Here is a 20,350-nt window from a genome sequence, read left to right as displayed (position 1 = left end):
TTTGTTCACTGTTTTATGTAATTTGAGTAAAAGACTATTGGGAGAAAATACACCTCTAGCTAGAATGATGACCACAAATCTGCAAATTAGAAAACAGCAGACACATAAGGTACCAAATACTGTGTATGGGACTGTGAGGTAAGATGTCCCAGCACCGTATTCAGGAACACCTACCTGGTTTGGCAGGATATGATTTACATTGTCTAGAAGACTTTTGGTTGGATAGAAAAGAAATAAGAAATAACTCTATTGGAATATGCATGAGAATTCCTAAAAAAAAAATAATTTTGAACAGACATTACCTAAATCAGGTTTAGTAGCTCAAGGAATATACATATTGGCTGGAGTAAAAGATTCTAATTATCAAGGAGAAATTATTGTGACATTGCAAAATTTGGGTGAAGAACCCATACAGTTTTACAAAAAAATGATAGCATATTTCAAGTGATTATTATTCCTTATGAAACGATACCCCTTGTGAAAACTGACCCTCTTTCTGCAATAACTATCTAAAGGGTTTGGTTTTACTAATAGAATAAAACTGGCAGCTGAAGTATGGGTAAAGTGGAAGCCAGATGATGTTCCAAAGGCTGTGGAAATTATAGCACATGGTAAAGACAATACCGTAGCTGTTGTTTGTTCTGGAGAAGATGATTGTCAAGTTGTACCCTTAACTCATGTATTCTACCATGAATGAGGCTATGATAGTGAGTTTATAGACTCCAGAAGCATGGCTGACCCTCCATATTTTTCTTTTTGGCTTTTTGTCTGTTAAACTTGTTTGTAAGATTTGTTTCCGCAGGCTTAGTATCCTCCACCTGATCACTTAAGACAGATGCCATCCCCTGTCCATGACTGTGATGTGCCATTCCTGAACATGGCTTTGACTAAGCTCCAGATGCCAGCTAAAGAACTGACCTTTCAAATGGGACCTCCTGGACCTGGCATTGACCAAGCTCCAGATGCCAGCTCTCAAATGCCCTCTCAAATGGAACCTCTTCAGGCAGGAACAGCTCTATGTCCAATTTCAGCTTGAAGTAGCTATAGAGAAGAGATTTTCACCCCTTACCTCATGATTTTGAACCCCATTCATTCAAGGGAGGAAGGATGGGGTGTTTGTGCCCAAGCCCCCACCTTAAGCTATTGTTGTCTGTGCTTATTTTCTATTATACCTGTTATACTGTTACAAAGTTCTATTGACACCAGTTTTCCACCAGTTATCCCTAAACTCTCATTTATTGTTAATGTATTTTTGCTATGAGGCAAAGATCTTGGGGACAAATGTAATGGGAATGGGAATCTGAAGATCTTCTCTGGCCCTTAATAGGTTTAGGGGGAATTTGAAGATCTTTCCTGCTTTGAAAGTAAACTCTGCCCCCTAATAGGCTGAATGTAATCACATGGAGCCTGTGATGGGAGGAGTTTGCTAAAGGGTAGAACAGAATCCACGAGAAGCTGGGAGTCAGAGCTAGACTAGATGGCTGGGGGAGAGGATGCTTAGACAAGGAGTTAGATAGTCTTATGAGTAAACATTGATCTAATATTGGTTTGTGGAAAGGCTAAAGGATGCTGTGGTTTTCTATGTTGTTATGGATTATTAATTTCAGTGATACTATGATGGAACTGGCTTACTGGTTTTGGGATTCGGTTTTCCGGGGTCTAAATAAATGTTTTGGTTCTGTCCTCTATGTGGAGAGTCTGCTATATTTTGTGATTAAGCACTATATAGGAATATTTATAGTCATGGTCTGTGCTGTAAATATTGCACTGGAACTGCAGGGATAGGAACTAAACTTGAGATGTCATTAGTACAAGACACTCCCAGGTGAGGAAACTCCTTCGACCAATACAAGTCAGCACCTTATACACAACTTATAGTATAAGCAAGTTGTCAAGAGAACTCAGAGGTTTAAGTGACTAGCCCAGGGTCACATATAAAGTATGTATAAGAGCAAGACTTGAACGCAGATCTTCCTGGTTCCAAGTTCAACTCTATATACTACAAGAAACTGCTTTTCAATGATTAATAGGCCTTAAGAATATTCCTCTTTACATAGCAGTAACTCTCCCTAAATTCAGCCTTTAATAAGTTATAACTGATATAATATATAACATGTTCTTAGCTTTCTCTTTGCAAAGAATGCTGGACTTGTAACCAGAACTCCCTAGATTAAGCTCCAGAGGTACTACCTCTATCAAGTCACTCTTTAGACCTTACTTTCCTCATCAGTTAAATTATTATTTTGTGTGTCAACCAATATCCATATAGGTGCTGTGAGCAAAGTGTGCCAAAATTGAAGGTATAAATTGCCATATAAACATGAGTGATTATCATTTCTATTACTATAGAATCTAGGCATTTAACACATCCAAACTAATATTATAACAAAGAAATTAAAGGCCTTAACTTTCTTTTGTAAAAACACTATTCAGTTGTGTCTTAGACTAAAGGAAAATGTTTAAAGTATTTTCAATTTTTTCAAGTCAAGAATTAGTATCTTGGTTCTCATAGGTTATAAGTATCATAGATATTGCTTCAGTTAGTGTAGAAAAAGTGAGTGAATAGAGACAGAATACTGTATAGAAGGAGGCACCATTTCAAGGAAAACAGTGATTTATCCTTAATGACTCCCAAACCTATGTGAAAATTTAGGTACAAATGATTAGAATGGAGAAACAATAGAACTATAAAATGAAAGCAAAAACTACATAATAGTGATCTGACAACTGCTTAATCTGCTTGGTTATTCAGCATTTTCTGTCAACGTCAATCATTCATTACAAAACAGACCTATCAACTTCAGAACTTAGAGCAAAGAGAGGAAATGATTAATTAAATATAAGATGAGAACAGTCTAAAATCAAAGCAGCTCAAGATATACTGAAAAATTACAGCTGCTCCAAGTAATTTTTACTCCAACAGACTTTGTTTATACCATATTTACAAATTTATACCATAGATGACTTACCGATATTCAGCCTGTGACACACACTCATAAAGTTCTTGGGCAGTAAAGTTGATACAGCTATTGACCTGACAAAAAGAGCAAAAGCATAATTATAATCATTGCATGCTAAGTCAAATGACTAGTGACAATGCAATTAAAACCACCCAATACACGGAGGTGGGAGGATTTAAAATATCTGGATATTCATTAAAAATTACTAAATACATCTAGCATCACAGAGAAAACCCTCCACATTCCTCATATTAGCTAACCTTGAACAAATTAGGCAACATTTCAGTCTCACTCTCATTCTCCCCAACCTAGTAATTAAGCTCAATGGTTCCAAATAACAGTTCTGGAAATAAAGGTAGCTGACAGCACCTTGATCCCCACAAATCACTATCCTTGAACCTCTAAAAATGAGAGAGCATTTCTAACATACATCAGAGGTAGGGCCTTTCCCCCATACCCCGCCCCCACCAAACTGAAAGAGATTAGTGGCCTGCAGCATCCCACTCCAATCTCTAGCTGGCTAGAAAGGATATCCTTTTATAAATCTTCACACATAAAGGTCTTATTATGTAGGTTTCTTTTTATTCTTTCTAGTGAAGACACTGGGTTACCAGATGATCATTCATTTGGAGAGACATTTGCCAATAAATAAAGGAATTAAGGTGAATAGGAGAAAGTGATCAAGTTTCCAAATTTTTAAACCTGAATTCAGATAGCCCTTAATCTAACTGATGAAGTCAGTGGCCCTAGATAGACTGATTCTGATGAACTACATCCTAGGATAAAACCTAGTAGGTGTGACTGCTGAGCCATTGACAGTGATCTTTGAAAGACTGTGCAGAGCTGGAGAGTTACTACTGGATCAAATGCTAACCCAATTTTCAAAGAGGGAAGAGAAATAAGGCCTGCAAATTATAGGCCAGTGACTTTGACTCTGATTCCTGGAAAAATTCTAAACCATATGGTTATTGAACATCTAGAAAAGGAAATAGTGATCACAAAAAGTCAACAAGGTTTCATCAAGATCACATCATGTCATTCTAATATATTTTGTCATGGTGACTATATTAGTACTTGGGGGAATGTTGTAGACATAATTTCCTAGATTTTAGCAAAATATTTTTAAAAGTCTCTCATGTTACTCTTGTAGAAAGGATAAGAGATGTGGGCTAGATGACAGTTCAATTAAGTTGATCTGGAATTAGCCAAGTGGCTTGGAAGGAAGCCTTCAATGGAGTTCTCTGATCATGGGTTATTGAATATTTTTAACAATAACTGAGATAAAGACACAGATGCGATAATTGTCATGATTAAAATTTATATTGATAGAATATTCCTGAATACTGGGCTGAATTTTATAAAATTTAAAAGGGACAAATGAAAAGTCTTATGCCTAGGTTCACAGAATTCGCTTTATAAGTAGAAGATTGGTGTGTGTACATGACTAAACAGTAATTCATCTGAAAATGATGTGAGGTTCTAATGAATTACAAATTTAATATGAACTAATGGTGTGATATGGCAACCAAGAAAAGCAATACAATCTTATGCTACATTAAGAGAGGCATAACTTTCAGAAACTAGGTGATATAATGCCATTCTATTCTGCCTTTGTTAGAACACAATTATTAAAATATTGTGTTAAGTTCTGGGCACTACATTAGGAAGGGCACTGATAAGTTGGAGAGTTTCTGGAGCAAAGAGGTCAAGAAATAGAGGGGGCAACTAATGAATAAGACTAGGGAAATTTAACCTGAAGAATGCTTAGGAAGAATATGAATGTTTCAAGTAACTGAAGGGCTGTAACATGAAAGAGCGAATTCTTCATGGCCCCAAAGGACAGAACTAGAACTAATGGGGTAGAAGTTGAAAAGAAGAAAGCTTAGGTATGTTATCAGGGAAAATCCTTTCTTTATAATTAGAATTTATGCAACAATGGAATGGGCTGACTACAGAAGCTAGATGACCCCTTGTCTGGTCTGTTGTAGAGAGGATTCTTTTTCAGACATGGCTCCAACTAGATATTTACTAAGATTTCTTACCACTATGAGGTTTTGTGAAACATTGATCCTGATGTAATAATAGTCAAGGATCCACATCTTGTTCATTGTTGAGCACTCCCTTTACTAAAACTTATCATGATCGCTTGAGACCTTATTGGATAGTCTTCATGAGTTATGATGGTCAAAAAATTTATTATTATGTGGTCAATTTAGCAATGAAAATCTATAAATTTAGTTTGGCTGACTGATCGATCACAGGGATTATATTCTCAACTTTGTTTGGTAAAATCCATTGCAGTTTCACTTTTGCTGGTAGAGACTAGGAAAACTCAGGCTTAACTCAATCCTGGAATGGAGCACGGGAGGCAGAATTCTGTGGATGAGAGTTTAATATTATGGATGAATTGTTTATTGATAAGATTTATATTTTAAGGTACTACTGTAATTGTTTATTGTCAAGATTCATTTAATACCATGAGAAAACCTCAGGAATTCTGAGAAATAAGGAAAAAGGCAAGTCTGTCTTAATGGAAATTTTGATTTATAGAATTTTTTCAAAAAGTTTAATGTACTTTTGTTACTATCAAGTAAAGTATACTTGGTACATAAAATGTAAGTAGGTATTAATGAGTCATATTAAGTTGGTTAATGAAATTAATGATGTCTACATGATGATATGAAATTCCCTTAAAATACAAAATGATTAGACCAAAGCTGTAGGTATTTTGGAGAAATTCATGATTTCTTAAGTCCTTTTTGAAAAAGCTACTGATTTTACACAGAATTAATTTTATTTTTATTGAGGACTTCAAGAATTTAGAGAGAAATAAAACTTCTTACTTAATATGTGATAGGGATTAGATTTGTAATTTCAATGGTATAGTCAACTCCCAGGAGAGGAAATTCCTTTCACCAACTAGAATTAGAAATTTTTCTGCAACTTATAGCATTAAAACATTTCTTAGAGAACTGAGAGGTTAAGTGACTTGCCCAGAATCACACAGGCAGTCTGTATCAAGAAGCAGAACTTGAATCCAAGTCTCTGGCTTTGAGGCTAATGCTCCATCCACTTTATCACATTGTCTATCTCTTTACTTAATATGGTGCTTAAGTGATCATAAATTCTCAGAGTCCAAATTAATAAGACATTTTCATATTTTTTTATAATTTTGCTTTATTTTTACAAGTTACATGCTATAATGTCTGTCTTTCAATTAAAAAAAAAGATGCTTAGGAAGATGTTAACATAGCAAAGAGAAAAGTACTTTTAAAAACAAAAAATATTTCCACAGCAGATCATGTCTTCTATGAAGGCAAATAGATTTCTTTTCTTTTTTTGTCCTCCTTTTTGGAGGGCAATTGGAGTTTAGTAACTTGCCCAAGGTCACACGGCTAGTTTTTGTGTGTGTGTGTTAAGTGTCTGAGGCTGGATCCGAACTCAGGTCCTCCTGGCTCCAGGGCCGGTGCTCTACTCACTGCGCCACCTAGCCTCCCCAACGCAAACAGATTTCTGCAAAAATGTCACAGTATGCTCATGTAAAATACATTTTATTCTCTAGAGCAGTGGTTTCAAACAAATCGAAATGAGGGTCACAAAAGTGTATTTACATAAGAATCTCAATGGACCACATATTGACTTAGAAAACCATCTGTTAACATTACCTACATTCTATTGTATTTTTATTTATTTTGCTGAATATTTCCCAAATGCATTTTAGCCAGGCTCTGACTTTCCCTCACTCAGGAGTGTTGTTCACATTTGACACTTCTGCTCTAGAATTTCTATAAATGATAAAATGTTGCTATTGTCAAGTAGCTTTTCTTGGCAAAGATACTGGAGTGATTTGTCATTTCCTTCTCCAGCTTATTTTATAGATGAGGAAATAGAGGCAAACAGGCTTAAGTGACTTGCCCAGGGTCACACCGAAGCTGGCTTCAAATTCTTCCTGACACATGATACATAGCTGACTTTAGGCAACTCATGCAGCTTCCCAAGGTCTCAGTTACCTCATCTTATTTAAAAAAATATGAAGAGGGTTCCAATTGATCAATAGTCAATGGATATAAAGAGGCAGTTTTCAAGGGAAGAAATCAAACCTATGAAATTCAAAATGAAATGTTCCAGATCACTAATAGAAAATACAAAATAAAGTAACTCTGGGGTTCTACCTCACACTATTATCAAAATCAACAAAAAAAAATGACAAAAGTTGGAAGGGTTGTAGGAAAACAGGGATAGTAGTGTACTGTTGGTAGAAATGTATGTTGGTCTCTCCATTCCATTAAATGATTTAGAGCTATGCCCCAAAAGTTACTAAACTGTGCATGCCTAGAGACACAACTACTAGGTCTATACTCTCAAAGACATCAAAAGTATGACGTATATATGTATGAAAATGTTTCTAGTAGCTATTCTTATGGTTACAAATAACTAAACTAAGGAGGTGCCCATCAACTGGAGAATGGCTGAACAAATTATGGTATATGGATATAAGGGAATATCCTTTTACCACAAGAAATGACCAAAAGAACAGTTTCAGAGAAACCTTGGAAGATTAGTATGAACTGATACAGACTGAAATGAACGATCCAGGAGAATAATTTATACATAACCACACTATATAAATGACCAACTCTGAAAGACTTAAGTATTCTCATCAACACAATCATGACTCAAGAGAACTGATGATGAAGAATATTTACATCATGACAGAGAGGAGATGGACTAAATAAGTAGAACAGGATACACATTTTGGACATGGTCAATGAGGGAATTTGTTTTATCTGATTATGAATATCTGTTACAAAGATTTTTCTTTTTTTTTTTTTTTTAGTTGAGGGGAAGGTGGGAAAGAGAGAAAATAGATGCTTGTTAGTTAAAAAAAATATTTTAAAAAGGGGCAGCTAGGTGGCACAATGAATAGAGCACTGGCCCTTAAGTCAGGAGGACCTGAATTCAAATCTGGCCTCAGACACTTGACACTTAACTAAATGTATGACTTTGGGCAAGTCACTTAATGCCAATGCCTTAATGCCTTGCCTTTCCCCCTCCAAAAAAAAAAGTGGGTTGTATTAGATGGTCTCTATGGTCCTTTCCAGCACTGGATCTCTGATCCTATGAACAAGTAGTCTATTTTCAAATATATCATGATGCTAATGACTTTAATACCGAGAATGTCACTTGAACTCTCTAGTTAGCCTCTCAGCCCATCTGTAAAACGAGAGGGTTGCACTTTATGGTTTTTAATGTCATTTTGGCTATAAATCTATAATCTTATGAAATGAAGGACAAATCAGACTGATGTAAAATGCTTTCTTTGCAATCTGTTAAGTAACTTCTGGGCTAAAACCTTTCAGAAAAGAAATAGTTCTTTACAATTCAAAGCACAGTGGTACTTGCCTTCTTGCCCTGACATTTAAGGTCAAGCCAACAATAATCCACAATAATCCCAGTACCTGTTCCTTTGTGTGTTTTATCCTTGAATTAAGGACCACTGACATTTCTATTGCTGCCCCAAATGCCAGCATCCACTAAGTATCCAAACTGAGATCACCAAATATCAATACAGTATAGATAACAGGCTTTGGGATGAAGGAATTAAATTTGTTCTCCATCAACTGCCTTTTATGGAAAATATCTGACAACCACTGTAAAAATAAGATAAAGAACTGAATATGTTTATAACTCAAATACGAAATGATTCCTTGAATATGAAAGTGTCCAAAGAGATACTCAAAAAATAGCATAACTGATTTGCAGGTTAATAAATTGTTCAGGAAAAGCTAAAACATAATACCCAAATTAATGAAAAAATTGGTATATCTAACCAGAAATGTCCCATTTCACTATTTTCATTAGTTATCATGTGATGTTAACTATCACATTCATAAGGCCACAAAGGACACAGCTAGGTTAAAATAGGCATTTGAAATTTTCAAACATACTAGAAATTTCATTTCTGCTACAAAATGAAATTGTTAGGAAATATGTTCGGAGTAACTACAAATTTGGGGATACTATAATTAAATTTTGGGAGGGGCTAAATGAGATGGTCTCTAGGGTCTCTTACAACATTGAAACTCTATGATATTAACAGGATTTATTTTCATGTGATTTCAACTTCATGGGGTCAATTAAGAATTTATGTTTTCTTTTTGTGTCAGGTATTAAGTACTGGGAATACAAAGACTAAAATAGTCCCTGTCCCCAAGAAGCTCACCTTCTAATGGGAGAGACAAGACATAAATAAGTACATACAAATTAGATATGGAATAGACAGAAGGTATGGGGAGGGAGAGAAGGAGAGAGGTAGAGAGGGAAAGAGGGAGAGAGGGAAGGAGGGAGGGAGGGAGGGAAGAAGGAAGGAAGGAGGGAAAGAAAGGAAGGAAGGAAAGGGAAGGGAAGGAGGGAGGGAACCGCTAAGGGTATAAGGAAAGGCTCCCTATAGAAATTCAGATTTGACCTAAATCTTGAAGGAAGTGATATTTAAGAGGTGGAGGTGAAAAGGCAAATTATTCTAGGCAGAGGGCACAGTAGCATAGAAACAGAATATAAGAGTGTGAGTCCAAAGAATAGCAAAAAGGTCAGAGTAGCTGTGCCACAGAATGCATGAAGGATAGTAATATGTAAGAAGACTATAAATACAGGGAAAGGGTCAGGTTACAAAGAGCTTTAAATGCCAAATAGATTTTATATATGATCCTACAAGTAACAGGATAGCTCTAAAGCTCACTGAGTTTAGAGACTTACACTTTAGAAAACTCATATTGGCAGCTAAGTAAGAATGCAATGAAATTGGGAAAGATTTGAGACAGGGAGACCAATTAGAAGGCTATTACAATAGTTAAAGATAGAGGCATTGAGTATTCAAATCAGGATGGTAGTGGCAACATAAGTGGAGAGCAGGGTATGTATGTCATAAATGACATGAGTGATGTCATAAAGGTGGAAACTATGACAAGATCTGTCAATAAATTAAATATGCAATCTTGGTGATATTTTCATGAGGAATTGAGAATGATGAAAAGTATTTATTAAGACACCATAACACAATGGAAAAATAGTAGATTTTAAATTTGGAGACCTTCATTTGAATCCTAGCTCTAACTTTACCAACATGACCGAAATGTTCTTAAACAAAGGAGGAATCAAATTTACTATAAATTATGAGGAAGTCTAGCATTTTATTCTCACTTTTGTACAGAATTCTTTTCAAAAAGTGAACCATGACTACAAAGTTGTAATGTTAGAATACAAAAGCAACTTAGGCTACCTTTAAGCAAAGAGAAATAAAAAACCAATATAAAGCATACCTAGAACAAAAAATGAAAAAGAAACACTCTGGAGAGAAAACTAAAACAACACTCTGGATTTTCACTGTAATGTTATTCTCAGGGTCCGTGCTGCTCTTAAAGGTGAGACCATGAAATACTATTATGTCCTTCTGGAATTTCTAGTAACTCAAATCTTTAGGATAAGTCAACATATACCAAAAAATTCTATTAAAGGAAATTAATTGCGTTATATTGAAGGCTCCAATGCATATCCTAGTAAGAAAGCAGAGTTATATGTGACTGCTGAGTAAATAAAGGGTACTGAAGCATCATACACTCAAAAAGTAATAAAATTTTAATATTAGAATAAATTAATTTGCTTTTATTGCATTTTAAAAATCACTTCAGAGCTGGAAAGGACCTCAGAAATAATCTAATCCATCTTTCTCATTTTACAGATAAGGAAACTGAGGCACAGAAAAGTGGTCTACCCAAGGTCACACAGCTAGTTATCAAAACTTCCAAAACAAGTCATCTGTTTAAAAAGTCTTCTAAGGAAAATACTCTTTCAAATCCATCAATGTTCCTCTTTCTATCAATTATATGCACAATCGGGGGTGGCCAGGTAGCACAGCAAGTAAGAGCACTGGCCCCAGTGTCGGGATGACCTGGGGATAGAATCTGGGCTCAGATACTTAGCACCACACCCAGAAATAACTGGCCATGTAACCTTGAGCAAGTTACTTCACCCCAATTGCTTTAAAAAAAATTATATGCACAATATAAAAATTTTGGTTTTGTTTTTATTTTACATTAAAGCCATTTGTTTTGGAAAAGAGATAAAAACATAAAGAATCTCTCATACCTCATTAGTCACTAGGAAGTTATAAAGGGTCTCAATATCTTGATAACAACTGTGTGGAGCCAAAATCCTGAAATGGGAAAAAACAAAATTAGTAATTTCTCTAAAGGATATTCTACAGTTTCTATCAAATATGGCTGCAAACAGTACAGCTGTATGGTAATTTTAATTATATTTTCATGAAAGCAATAATAACTTATATTTATTTACCATTTCACAGTTTATTAAGCACTTTATAAACACAATGTCATGTAGGTCACACAAAAATACTGTTAGATATCACGATACATTGTCATTTCACAAATGATGCAATTGAGGCTCAGAGAAGTTAAGTGACTTGACCATGATCGGAGGTGGAATTTGAAATCAAGTACTCCTTGAATTCAATACATATATCTATTTCTGCCCTCTGTATAATTATGAACTTTCTTCATTCAGTCAGTAAGGCAAAAAAAGTCCTTGCCCTTAAGAAGTATACTTTCTAGCAAAGAAGACAACATGTATATAACTAGGTATATACAATATATTTGTGTATATGTACATACACATACAGAGTAGATGGCCATCTGAAATGGGAATGCATTAGCAGTTGGAGGAAGTAGTAAAAGCTTATTGAAGAAAGTTAGAATGGAGTCGAATCCTGAAGGAAGCCCAGGAAATTAAGAAACAGAGGTAAGGGGGCAGAGCATTCTAGACATGGAGAACAAATAATGCAAAATCATGAAGAGATGGAATTTCTTATTACAGGAACTGCAATGGGGACAGTGGAGCTGGATCATAAGATACATACAGGAGACTATGGTCTAACAAGGGTAAAAAGGCCAGGTAAAGAGCTTTACATGCCAAACAGAGGAAAATATATTTAATCCTGAACTTAAGATGAAGCCACTGGAGCCCAGTGAACAAGAAGGTGATCTGTCAGACCTGAGTTGTAGAAAAATCATCTTAGAGCTGTGTGGAAGATAGAATGAAGTGGGAAGAGATCTGATACAGGAAGAAAGGTAGAAGGTTACTGCAGTAGTCTAGGAAAAAGGTGATGAAAGCCTGAGCCAAGATTGTGGCCATATGAATGGAAAGAAGGGGACATATATGAGAGATGCCAAGACAGAAATGACAAGATTTGGCAATAAACTGGAAATGTGGGATAAGAGAAAAAGTCAAGGATGATACAGTAGATGGGAGCCTGGGTGACTGGGAGCATAGTGGTGTCCATGACAATAACAGGAAAGTTATTATATAATTGGAGGTCAGGAGGAGAGAAAAGTTTTGAGGAAAAGATTACCAAATGGGCCTATCCTAACAATAGTATTCTATTAAAATATTACTGTTAACTAAGGATTATGTTATAACTTATGAAATCAGAAAGTCAAACCAACATTACAACATAAGTATTTTTCTACATGAAATGAGTTATAGATAAGTTACAATGCTACAATATTTCTCAAAATATAAATGAAGTATAAAATATCACATTCCACATTTCAAACCATGGATAAAGTTTCGTGATTTCAAGTAAAAATTTTTCCCCAAAACATGCAAAATTATGCTTCTTTACTATTAAGAAAGACACAGAGGCAGCAATAGGGTCTAGAACTGTGATTTCATTGAAAAAGAGAACTACCAGATAAGAATATTTCATCTCTCAATTCTGTAACGTAGAGTCTTAGAGGACTGCCTAGAACATAGAGGGTAAGTGACTTGTTTATGATCATAAAGCCAGTCTGTTAAAACAGGATCTGAACTAAAGTATTACTGGCTCCAAAGCTGGCTCTCTATCCACTTCACTACATGCTAAAGAAAAAAAAGCTAGTTTACAGTGAAAGATTACATAGCCAAATTCAAATAAACACAGGTATTCTCCTTTACTTAACAACAATATGACTATGAAAAGCTTGTAAAATCATATTAATTCATGGGGAAATATATTATTGAACAATAACAATAAAGCAAGGGTAAAGCTGGATAAGTGATTCCTATTGGCAGCCAAAGACTCAACTTTTTATAATCTGATAGTAATGTTGGATTCTTCTGTCATGAGGGAATTTTCCTTCTCTACCAGAAAAGGAAAGAAGGGTCAGTCACAGAGGTAGTAGTTATTTAATCATTCATTCAATAAATGTATAAACTTCTATTATCTAAGTGAACATATTCAGAGATGGAGACATTAATGCCTAATGCAGTTCATTTCATTTTTGGATATGTGAGAAATGAATATTTCTCTTTTGTATTTAGTAATTAATTATTGTATTAGTACCAAGGTTTTTCCCCTTTTCTACTTCCTCATCCAGAAACCAACCAGTGTGGGAAAGATTTACTTTTAGTAAATACATTCAGATATTCTGTACTGGTCAGACTATACACGTATTCAATCCTGGATACCAAGTTTTAAGGGAGACAGTGACATACTGATAAGAAATCCCACCAAGGCAAGCCCCCTTACAGAGTAAAAGAGGTAAGTCACAAGAGCTGCCTGGAATGCTGAAAACACATTAATTTTATCTGCTCTGGATTTATGTGACTTGATTGTCAGTCAAATTAATCTAACCATTCCCATATCCTGGGATCCTTTGCTTCAGCCTTCTCCATGCCTACTTCTGATCTTCTCACCCAGACTTCCCTCCTCAGATGTGTTTACCAGGTTTGAAACTTTTATTCCTTTTTCAAAATTTGCCTACCTACTTGCCAGAATGGTACATTCTACTTGAACTTGAGGCCCACATTACCAACTGCTTATTGGATATTTCCAACTGAATGTTTTATAACCTCAAGTTCAATGCAGTCAGAAGTCAAGTCAGTAAACATTTAATAAGCACTTACTATTTGCTAGGCATTGTACTAAGTGCTGGAGTACCAACATGGTGTAGTAGATGGCATTCTAGGCCTGAAGTCAGGAGGATTCATCTTCCTGAGGTTCAAATCTGGCCTTAGACAGACAGCTATTGCTCTGTGACCCTGGGCAAGTCACTTAACCCTGTTTACCTCAGTTTCCTCATCTGTAAAATGAGCTGGAGAAGGAAATGGCAAACCTCCTCAGTATCTTCACCAAGAAAACCTCAAACGGGGTCACAAAGAGTCAGACAACTAAAATGACTGAACAACAACAGTACTAAGTGCTAGAAATACAAAGAAAAGGAAAAAAATTGTTCTTGCCTTCAAGAGCTCACATTCTAATGAACTAATTATTTTCCTCTCAAAACCTACCCATATTCTAGATCTCTTTTTCTGTTTAAAGTAGCCCCATCGTTCTAGCTGCCTAGGTTCATAACCTCAGTTCATTCATTCTTGCTCACTCCCCTTCGTCAATCAGTTATCAAGTACTGTCTGTTTTAGCTCTACATCTCTCACAACCTTTTCATTATATGTGGCTACCTCTCACGGAGGCTCTGATCACCCTCTGCCTTGAATACTGTAATAGCCTCTTACTGTTTTTTCCCCTCTACGATCCATCCTCTACAAAGCTGCCAAAATTATTTTTCTCAAGTACAGGGCTAACCATATGTCACATTCCCCTGGGTGACAGTTTAACACGGATAAGCTACGGAGTATTCTGAGGTCCATATGGGTCCAAAGACAACTCACCTAAAATGCCTCAGAGACTTCTCAAGGTAGAAGCAAAAACTTTATTACCATCTCTCTTGAGAAAGGGCGTCCCCAGATCCAACAAAAAGTCAGAAGGGAGGAGAGCACTACAGAAGGCAAAAGCAAGATTATAAAGCCCTAATGTGGGAATTCCACACCTTCTCCACTATCCCACCTTACCACTGGTTGGTAAGGCAAGCTCACAGTCTTCTTATTAATGCCAACCAAATGGCACAAAACCCTCTCCATCCATTACCATAATTATTACTAGTGAGACTCTAATTTTGTTAGATAATATACACAATACATGAGGTCCACTATGCAAGTGCAATAACAACCCCAGAATACTGAACCCCCTTCAGTCCAACCTAGATGTGTCCTTATCTGGGCCTGAGTGTCCCAAGGCCACTGTCTGCTTTCTGACTGGTCAAATCCACCTGCTGCTGCCAGCTCCTTTTATTCTACATTATTTAATTTTTAGTATTAGCTAGGAGTTCTTTGGGAACTGGGAACCCAACTTCTTCCCCAGGCTACTGTCTGGTACTTTTTATCAGAAGTCTTGTTTCAGCAATTCTTGCAGTTCTATAGAAACTTAACCCTTTGCTACCTCTCACACTACCATTCCTTTCCCCAAATTAAAAACACCTCTAATTTGGTCCTAATAGTTAATCCAATCAATTGTATTAATATTCAATAGCTCTTACAATACCTTGAAATACACAATAACATATATATATATTATATATGGGGAAATGATACTGAACTTAGTTACAAAGTATAAGGAAGTATTAAGAATGTATACAGGATGTTCAGAATGGGGAAACTTCACTGCAAGTTATGCCTCACAACCAAGACAGGGAAGTCTATGTCATGAGGATCAGGTGAAGAAATTGAGGATGTTTAGACTTGAAAAGATAAAACTTGGGGAAGAAGGGGAGAAAGTAACTGTCTTCAAGTATCAATAGTCTTTTCTGTGTGGCCCCATAGACTATGACCAGGGGCAATGGATAAAGATAAAGGAGAAATCTAGGCCTGAGTTAAGGAAGAACTTTTCAACAATTAAAGTCATTGAAAAGTGGAATGAACTGACTACAGAGATGGTCCTCACTGAGGGTCTTCAAGTACAGGCTGGACGATACAAGTTGAACTAGATGACCACTGAGGCCACTTCCAGCTCTCAAATTCTGTGAAGAAACTCTAGCTACTTACTACCTCTAGAGTTAAGCTTAAACTCCTCAAAGTTTAGCATTAAAAACCCTTAATAGTCTGGTTCCAATCTCATTAAACATTAGCACCCTTCACACATTCTACAATCTCGCCAAATTGGCCTTCTTGCTGTTTCTTGCAAAAATATTCAACATCCTATCCTTGAGGTCCAGTCTCAGACATTGACTAGCTGTGTGACTCTGAGCAAGTCATTTGACCTCTGCCTCAGTTTCCTCAAGTGCAAACTTTGCCAACTGAACATGGATAATAGCATCTACCTTGCAGGGCTATTGTGAGGATCAAATGAGATAAAATTTGTAAAATATATGTAACAGGTAAGAATTCCTAAGCGTTACAGTATCCTTGTATATTTTCTATTCTACAGCTCCTTAATCTCCTTTTTATAATTGTTGAATAACCTAACAAGAATCTCATTTTGTTCTAACACTACACCTAAATTAACAGGAGAACAGCCTGAATCAGGTCTATTCATTAAATACCTATACCAATGTCCCAAGATAACTTTTCATGCCTATCTAGCTGCTAGAATGCCTTAAAAATAAAAATAAAATAAAATGCCTTTAATCATTAAGAAAACTACAACAAAAGCTATAACTATAGCGATTACTATAACATTCCGTTCTGAATCCCAGGACAGTACAACAATATTTAATCCTGGGATCCCATGGGATATAACTGCTATGCTCAAAGAGTTAAGACTACTATCATCCCAGTTACATTTTTCCATTTTGTCCCAAATTTAGCAAAAAGGGATTGTGGGGCAATTGGTTTAGAGCTGGAAGAGACCTTAGAGGTTATTAGGCCCAAGCCTCTCATTTTACAGTTGAGGGCACTGAGGCACAGAGAAATTAAATAACTTGCCCAGGATCACAAAACTAGTAAATGCCTGATGGTGGAATCTGAGCCTGGGTCTTTCTGACTCCATTTCCAGGGCTCTATTTACCATGACATTCCTTTTTTTTTTTTTTTTTAAATAAAGCACTTGGGGTTAAGTAACTTGCTCAAGGTTGCATGGCCAGTTAGTTTTTTGTGTGGGTGCCGAGTGTCTGAGGCCGGAACCAATCCCAGGTCTCCCGATACCGGGGCCAACGCTCTTACTCACTGTGCCACCTGGTGACCCCTACGATGACATTCCTAATAATAATAATAATAATAATAATAGCCCAGTATGATTATCCCTGAGGGAATGACAGTAAGTGTACCTCACTAATACAGTTCTCAACAACTCTCTCATGTCTGTTTCTGTAACACTACTTCTTTTTGGATTGCCATCTCCCTAACTACTATTCCTCAGTCTTCTCTGCTGGCTTACCAAACACATCATCCAAACTAACTGTAGGTGTTCAAAAATATTTGCAGGGTCTACCTGCCAAGACAAACCCAGGAATTATATGAACACAAATACAGAAAAGACTTCACATAAATAAAGACATATCTAAACAAGTGAAGAACTATCAATTGCTCATGGGCAGGCAGAGCCAACATAATAAAAATGACAATTCTACCTAAATTTATTTATTCAGTGCAATATAAATCAAACTAACAAAAATTATTTTAAAGAGCTAGAAAAAATCATAACAAAATTCATCTAGAGAAACAAATGGTCAAGAATATTAAGGGAATAAAAGAAAAAAAAAAGGAAGGTAACCTAGCAGTATCAGATCTAAAACCACATTACAAAGAGGTAATCATCAAAACAATCTAGTAATGGCTAAGAAATAGTGGTCCATCACTGAAATAGACTAGGTACATCTTACACAAGAGTGAATAACTATAATAACCAGTATTTGACAAACTCAAATATTCAAGCTTTGGGGACAAGAACTCACTATCTGACAAAAACTGCTGGGAAAACTGGAAAGCAATTTAGCAAATAGCAGGCATAAACCAACATCTTACACTATATACCAAGATAAGGTCAAAATGGGTACATGATTTAGATATAAAGGTAATATTATAAGCAAATTAGGGGAACATGGAATATTTTGCTTGTCAGATTTATGGATAAGAGAATTTATGACCAAATAAGAGATAGAGAACATTACAGAGTACAAAATGAATAATTTTGATTCCATTAAATTAACATTTTTTTTGCACAAACAGAACTAATGCAGCCAAGATCAAAAGGAAAACAGAAAACTGGGAGGAGGAATTTACAATTTACATCAAGTTGCTCTGATAAAAGACCTCATTTCTCAAATACATAAAGAACTGAGTTAAATTTATAAGAATACAAGTGATTTCCCAAATATAAATGGTCAAAGAATATGAACAAGTAGTTTTCAGAAGAAGAAATCAAAACTAACTACAGTCATATGAAAACATGCTCTCAATCACCACAGATTGGAGAAATGCAAATTACAACAACTCTGAGGTACAACCTTACATCTATCAGATAGGCTATTATGACAGAAAATGACAAATGTAGAAGATGTGGAAAACTTGAGATATTAATGCACTCTTTGTGGAGTTGTGAACTAAACCAACCAACTGGAGAGACAATTTGGAACTATGCCCAGGGGCTATAAAACTCTGCATATCCCTGGATCCAGCAATACCACTGCTAGGTCTTTATCCAAAAGAGATTTCTTTTTTAATTAAAAGAGGAAAAGGATGTACATATACAAAAGTATTTTTTTAGCAGCTCTTTTTTGTGGTGGCAAAGAATTGGAAATCTAGGGGATGCCCATCAATTGAGGAATGGCTGAACAGATTGTGGTATATAATTGTCATGGAATACTACTGTGCTGTAAGAAATGGAAAACTGGATGGTTTCAGAAAAACCTGGGAAGACATATATGAATTTATGCCAAGGGAAGGAGCAGAACAAGAAAAACACTGTACACAGTAATATAAATATTGTACAATGATTAACTGTGAATGACTTAGCTATCCTTAGCAATTCAATAATCCAAGATGATTCTGAAGGACTTACGATGAAAAATGCTATCCATTTCCAGAAAAAAAAAAACTGATAGAATCAGAATGCAGATCAAAGCATAGTTTTTTTTAACTTTTATTTTTTGGTCTGTGTTGTCTTTTGCAACATAGCTGATAACGAAATAAATATAAAAATTTCCCCCCAAAAAAATCTACTCACTTCTAAACTTCATTTCTTTTTTTTTTTTTTTTGGTATTTATTAATTTGTTTACTTTTATTTTACAAGATTCAGTTCCACAATTCCTGGAGTTTCAAATTTTCTCCCCCTCCTTCCCATCCTCCCTGCCATGGTGCCATACAATCAAATACTTTCACATTAGACATTAGTCAGGTTATAAAGAAGGATTGTATCGGATGGAATGAACAATGGGCAAGAGGAAACAAAACCAAACAAGAAAAAGAGAGAGAGCAGGTAGTTTGCTTCAATCTGCATTCAAGCTTTGTTCTTTCTAGTTCTTTCTCTGAAAGTAGATATCTCTCTCCATCATGAGTCTTTTGGAGTTGAAATAACCCTGCTTTGCTGTGAAGAGTCCAGTCTATCAAAGTTAGTCGTCACACATATGTTGTGTTTGTAATTGTGTACAGATTTCTCCTGGTTCTGTTCTCACTCAGCATCAGTTTGTATAAGCCTCTTCAGGAAATATGAAGTCCATCTGCTCCTCGTTTCTTATAGCACAGTAGTATTCCATTACATTCATATACCACAACTTGCTTAGCCATTCCCCAATTGATGGGCATCCCCTTAATTTCTAATTCTTTGCCACCACAAAAAGAGCTGCTATAAATATTTTTGTACATATAAGTCTTCCTCCCACTTCTATGATCTCTTTGGGATACAACCCTACATGTGGTATTGCTGGGTCAAAGGGTATGAAATTATTTACAGCCCTTTGGGCACAGTTCCAGATTGCTGTCCAGAATGGTTGAATCAGTTCACAACTCCACCAGCAATGCATTAGTGTTCCAATTTTTCCACATCCTCTCCAGCATTTGTCATTTTCCTGTTTTGTCATCTTAGCCAATCTGACTGGTGAGATTTGGTACCTCAGAGTTGTTTTGATCTGCATTTCTCTAATCAATAGTGATTTAGAGCATTTTTTCATATGCTTATAGATATCTTTAATTTCTTCCTCTGAAAACCATCTGTTCATATCCTTTGACCATTTATCAATTGGAGAATGACTTGTATTCTTATAGATTTGACTCAATTCTCTGTATATTTTAGAAATGAGGCCTTCATCAGAGACACTGGTTGCAAAAATTCTTTCCCAGTTCTCCACTTCTCTCTTAATCTTGGTTACATTGGCTTTGTTTGTACAGAAGACTTTCAATTTAATGTAATCAAAAGTATCCATTTTGCATTTTATAATACTCTCTAATTCTTGTTTGGTCATAAAGTTTTCCCCTCTCTATACATCTGACAGGTAAACTATTCCATGCTTTCCCAGATTGCTTACAGTATCAGCCTTTATACCTAGATCATGCACCCATTTTGACTTGATAT

General features: G+C 35.8%; 1 protein-coding gene across 3 annotated transcripts in view; it reads right to left on the bottom strand.

The window, feature by feature from the left end:
• SWT1 (SWT1 RNA endoribonuclease homolog) overlaps positions 1-20,350 on the bottom strand; it is a 181,378-nt gene that overhangs the window by 28,850 nt on the left and 132,178 nt on the right. For 2 of the 3 annotated variants that reach the window (XM_069074419.1, XM_069074420.1), the window contains exons 17-18: positions 11,103-11,169; positions 2,970-3,034 (exon numbers count right to left, since the gene is read on the bottom strand). In XM_069074419.1, the coding sequence (XP_068930520.1) occupies positions 2,970-3,034; positions 11,103-11,169 (132 nt within the window). Of the gene's footprint in view, positions 1-2,969; positions 3,035-6,079; positions 6,474-11,102; positions 11,170-20,350 lie in introns of those variants that run through there. The other variant, XM_069074421.1, reaches the window with a different exon arrangement.

This window comes from Petaurus breviceps, unplaced genomic scaffold, assembly GCF_028583685.1.
Source record: "Petaurus breviceps papuanus isolate PSGF00001 unplaced genomic scaffold, PetGlider_PUasm1.0 90895, whole genome shotgun sequence".
Taxonomy (NCBI): domain Eukaryota; kingdom Metazoa; phylum Chordata; class Mammalia; order Diprotodontia; family Petauridae; genus Petaurus; species Petaurus breviceps.
The sequence above is the reverse complement of the archived record's forward strand: the minus strand, read 5'-3'. Positions and strand labels throughout refer to the sequence as shown.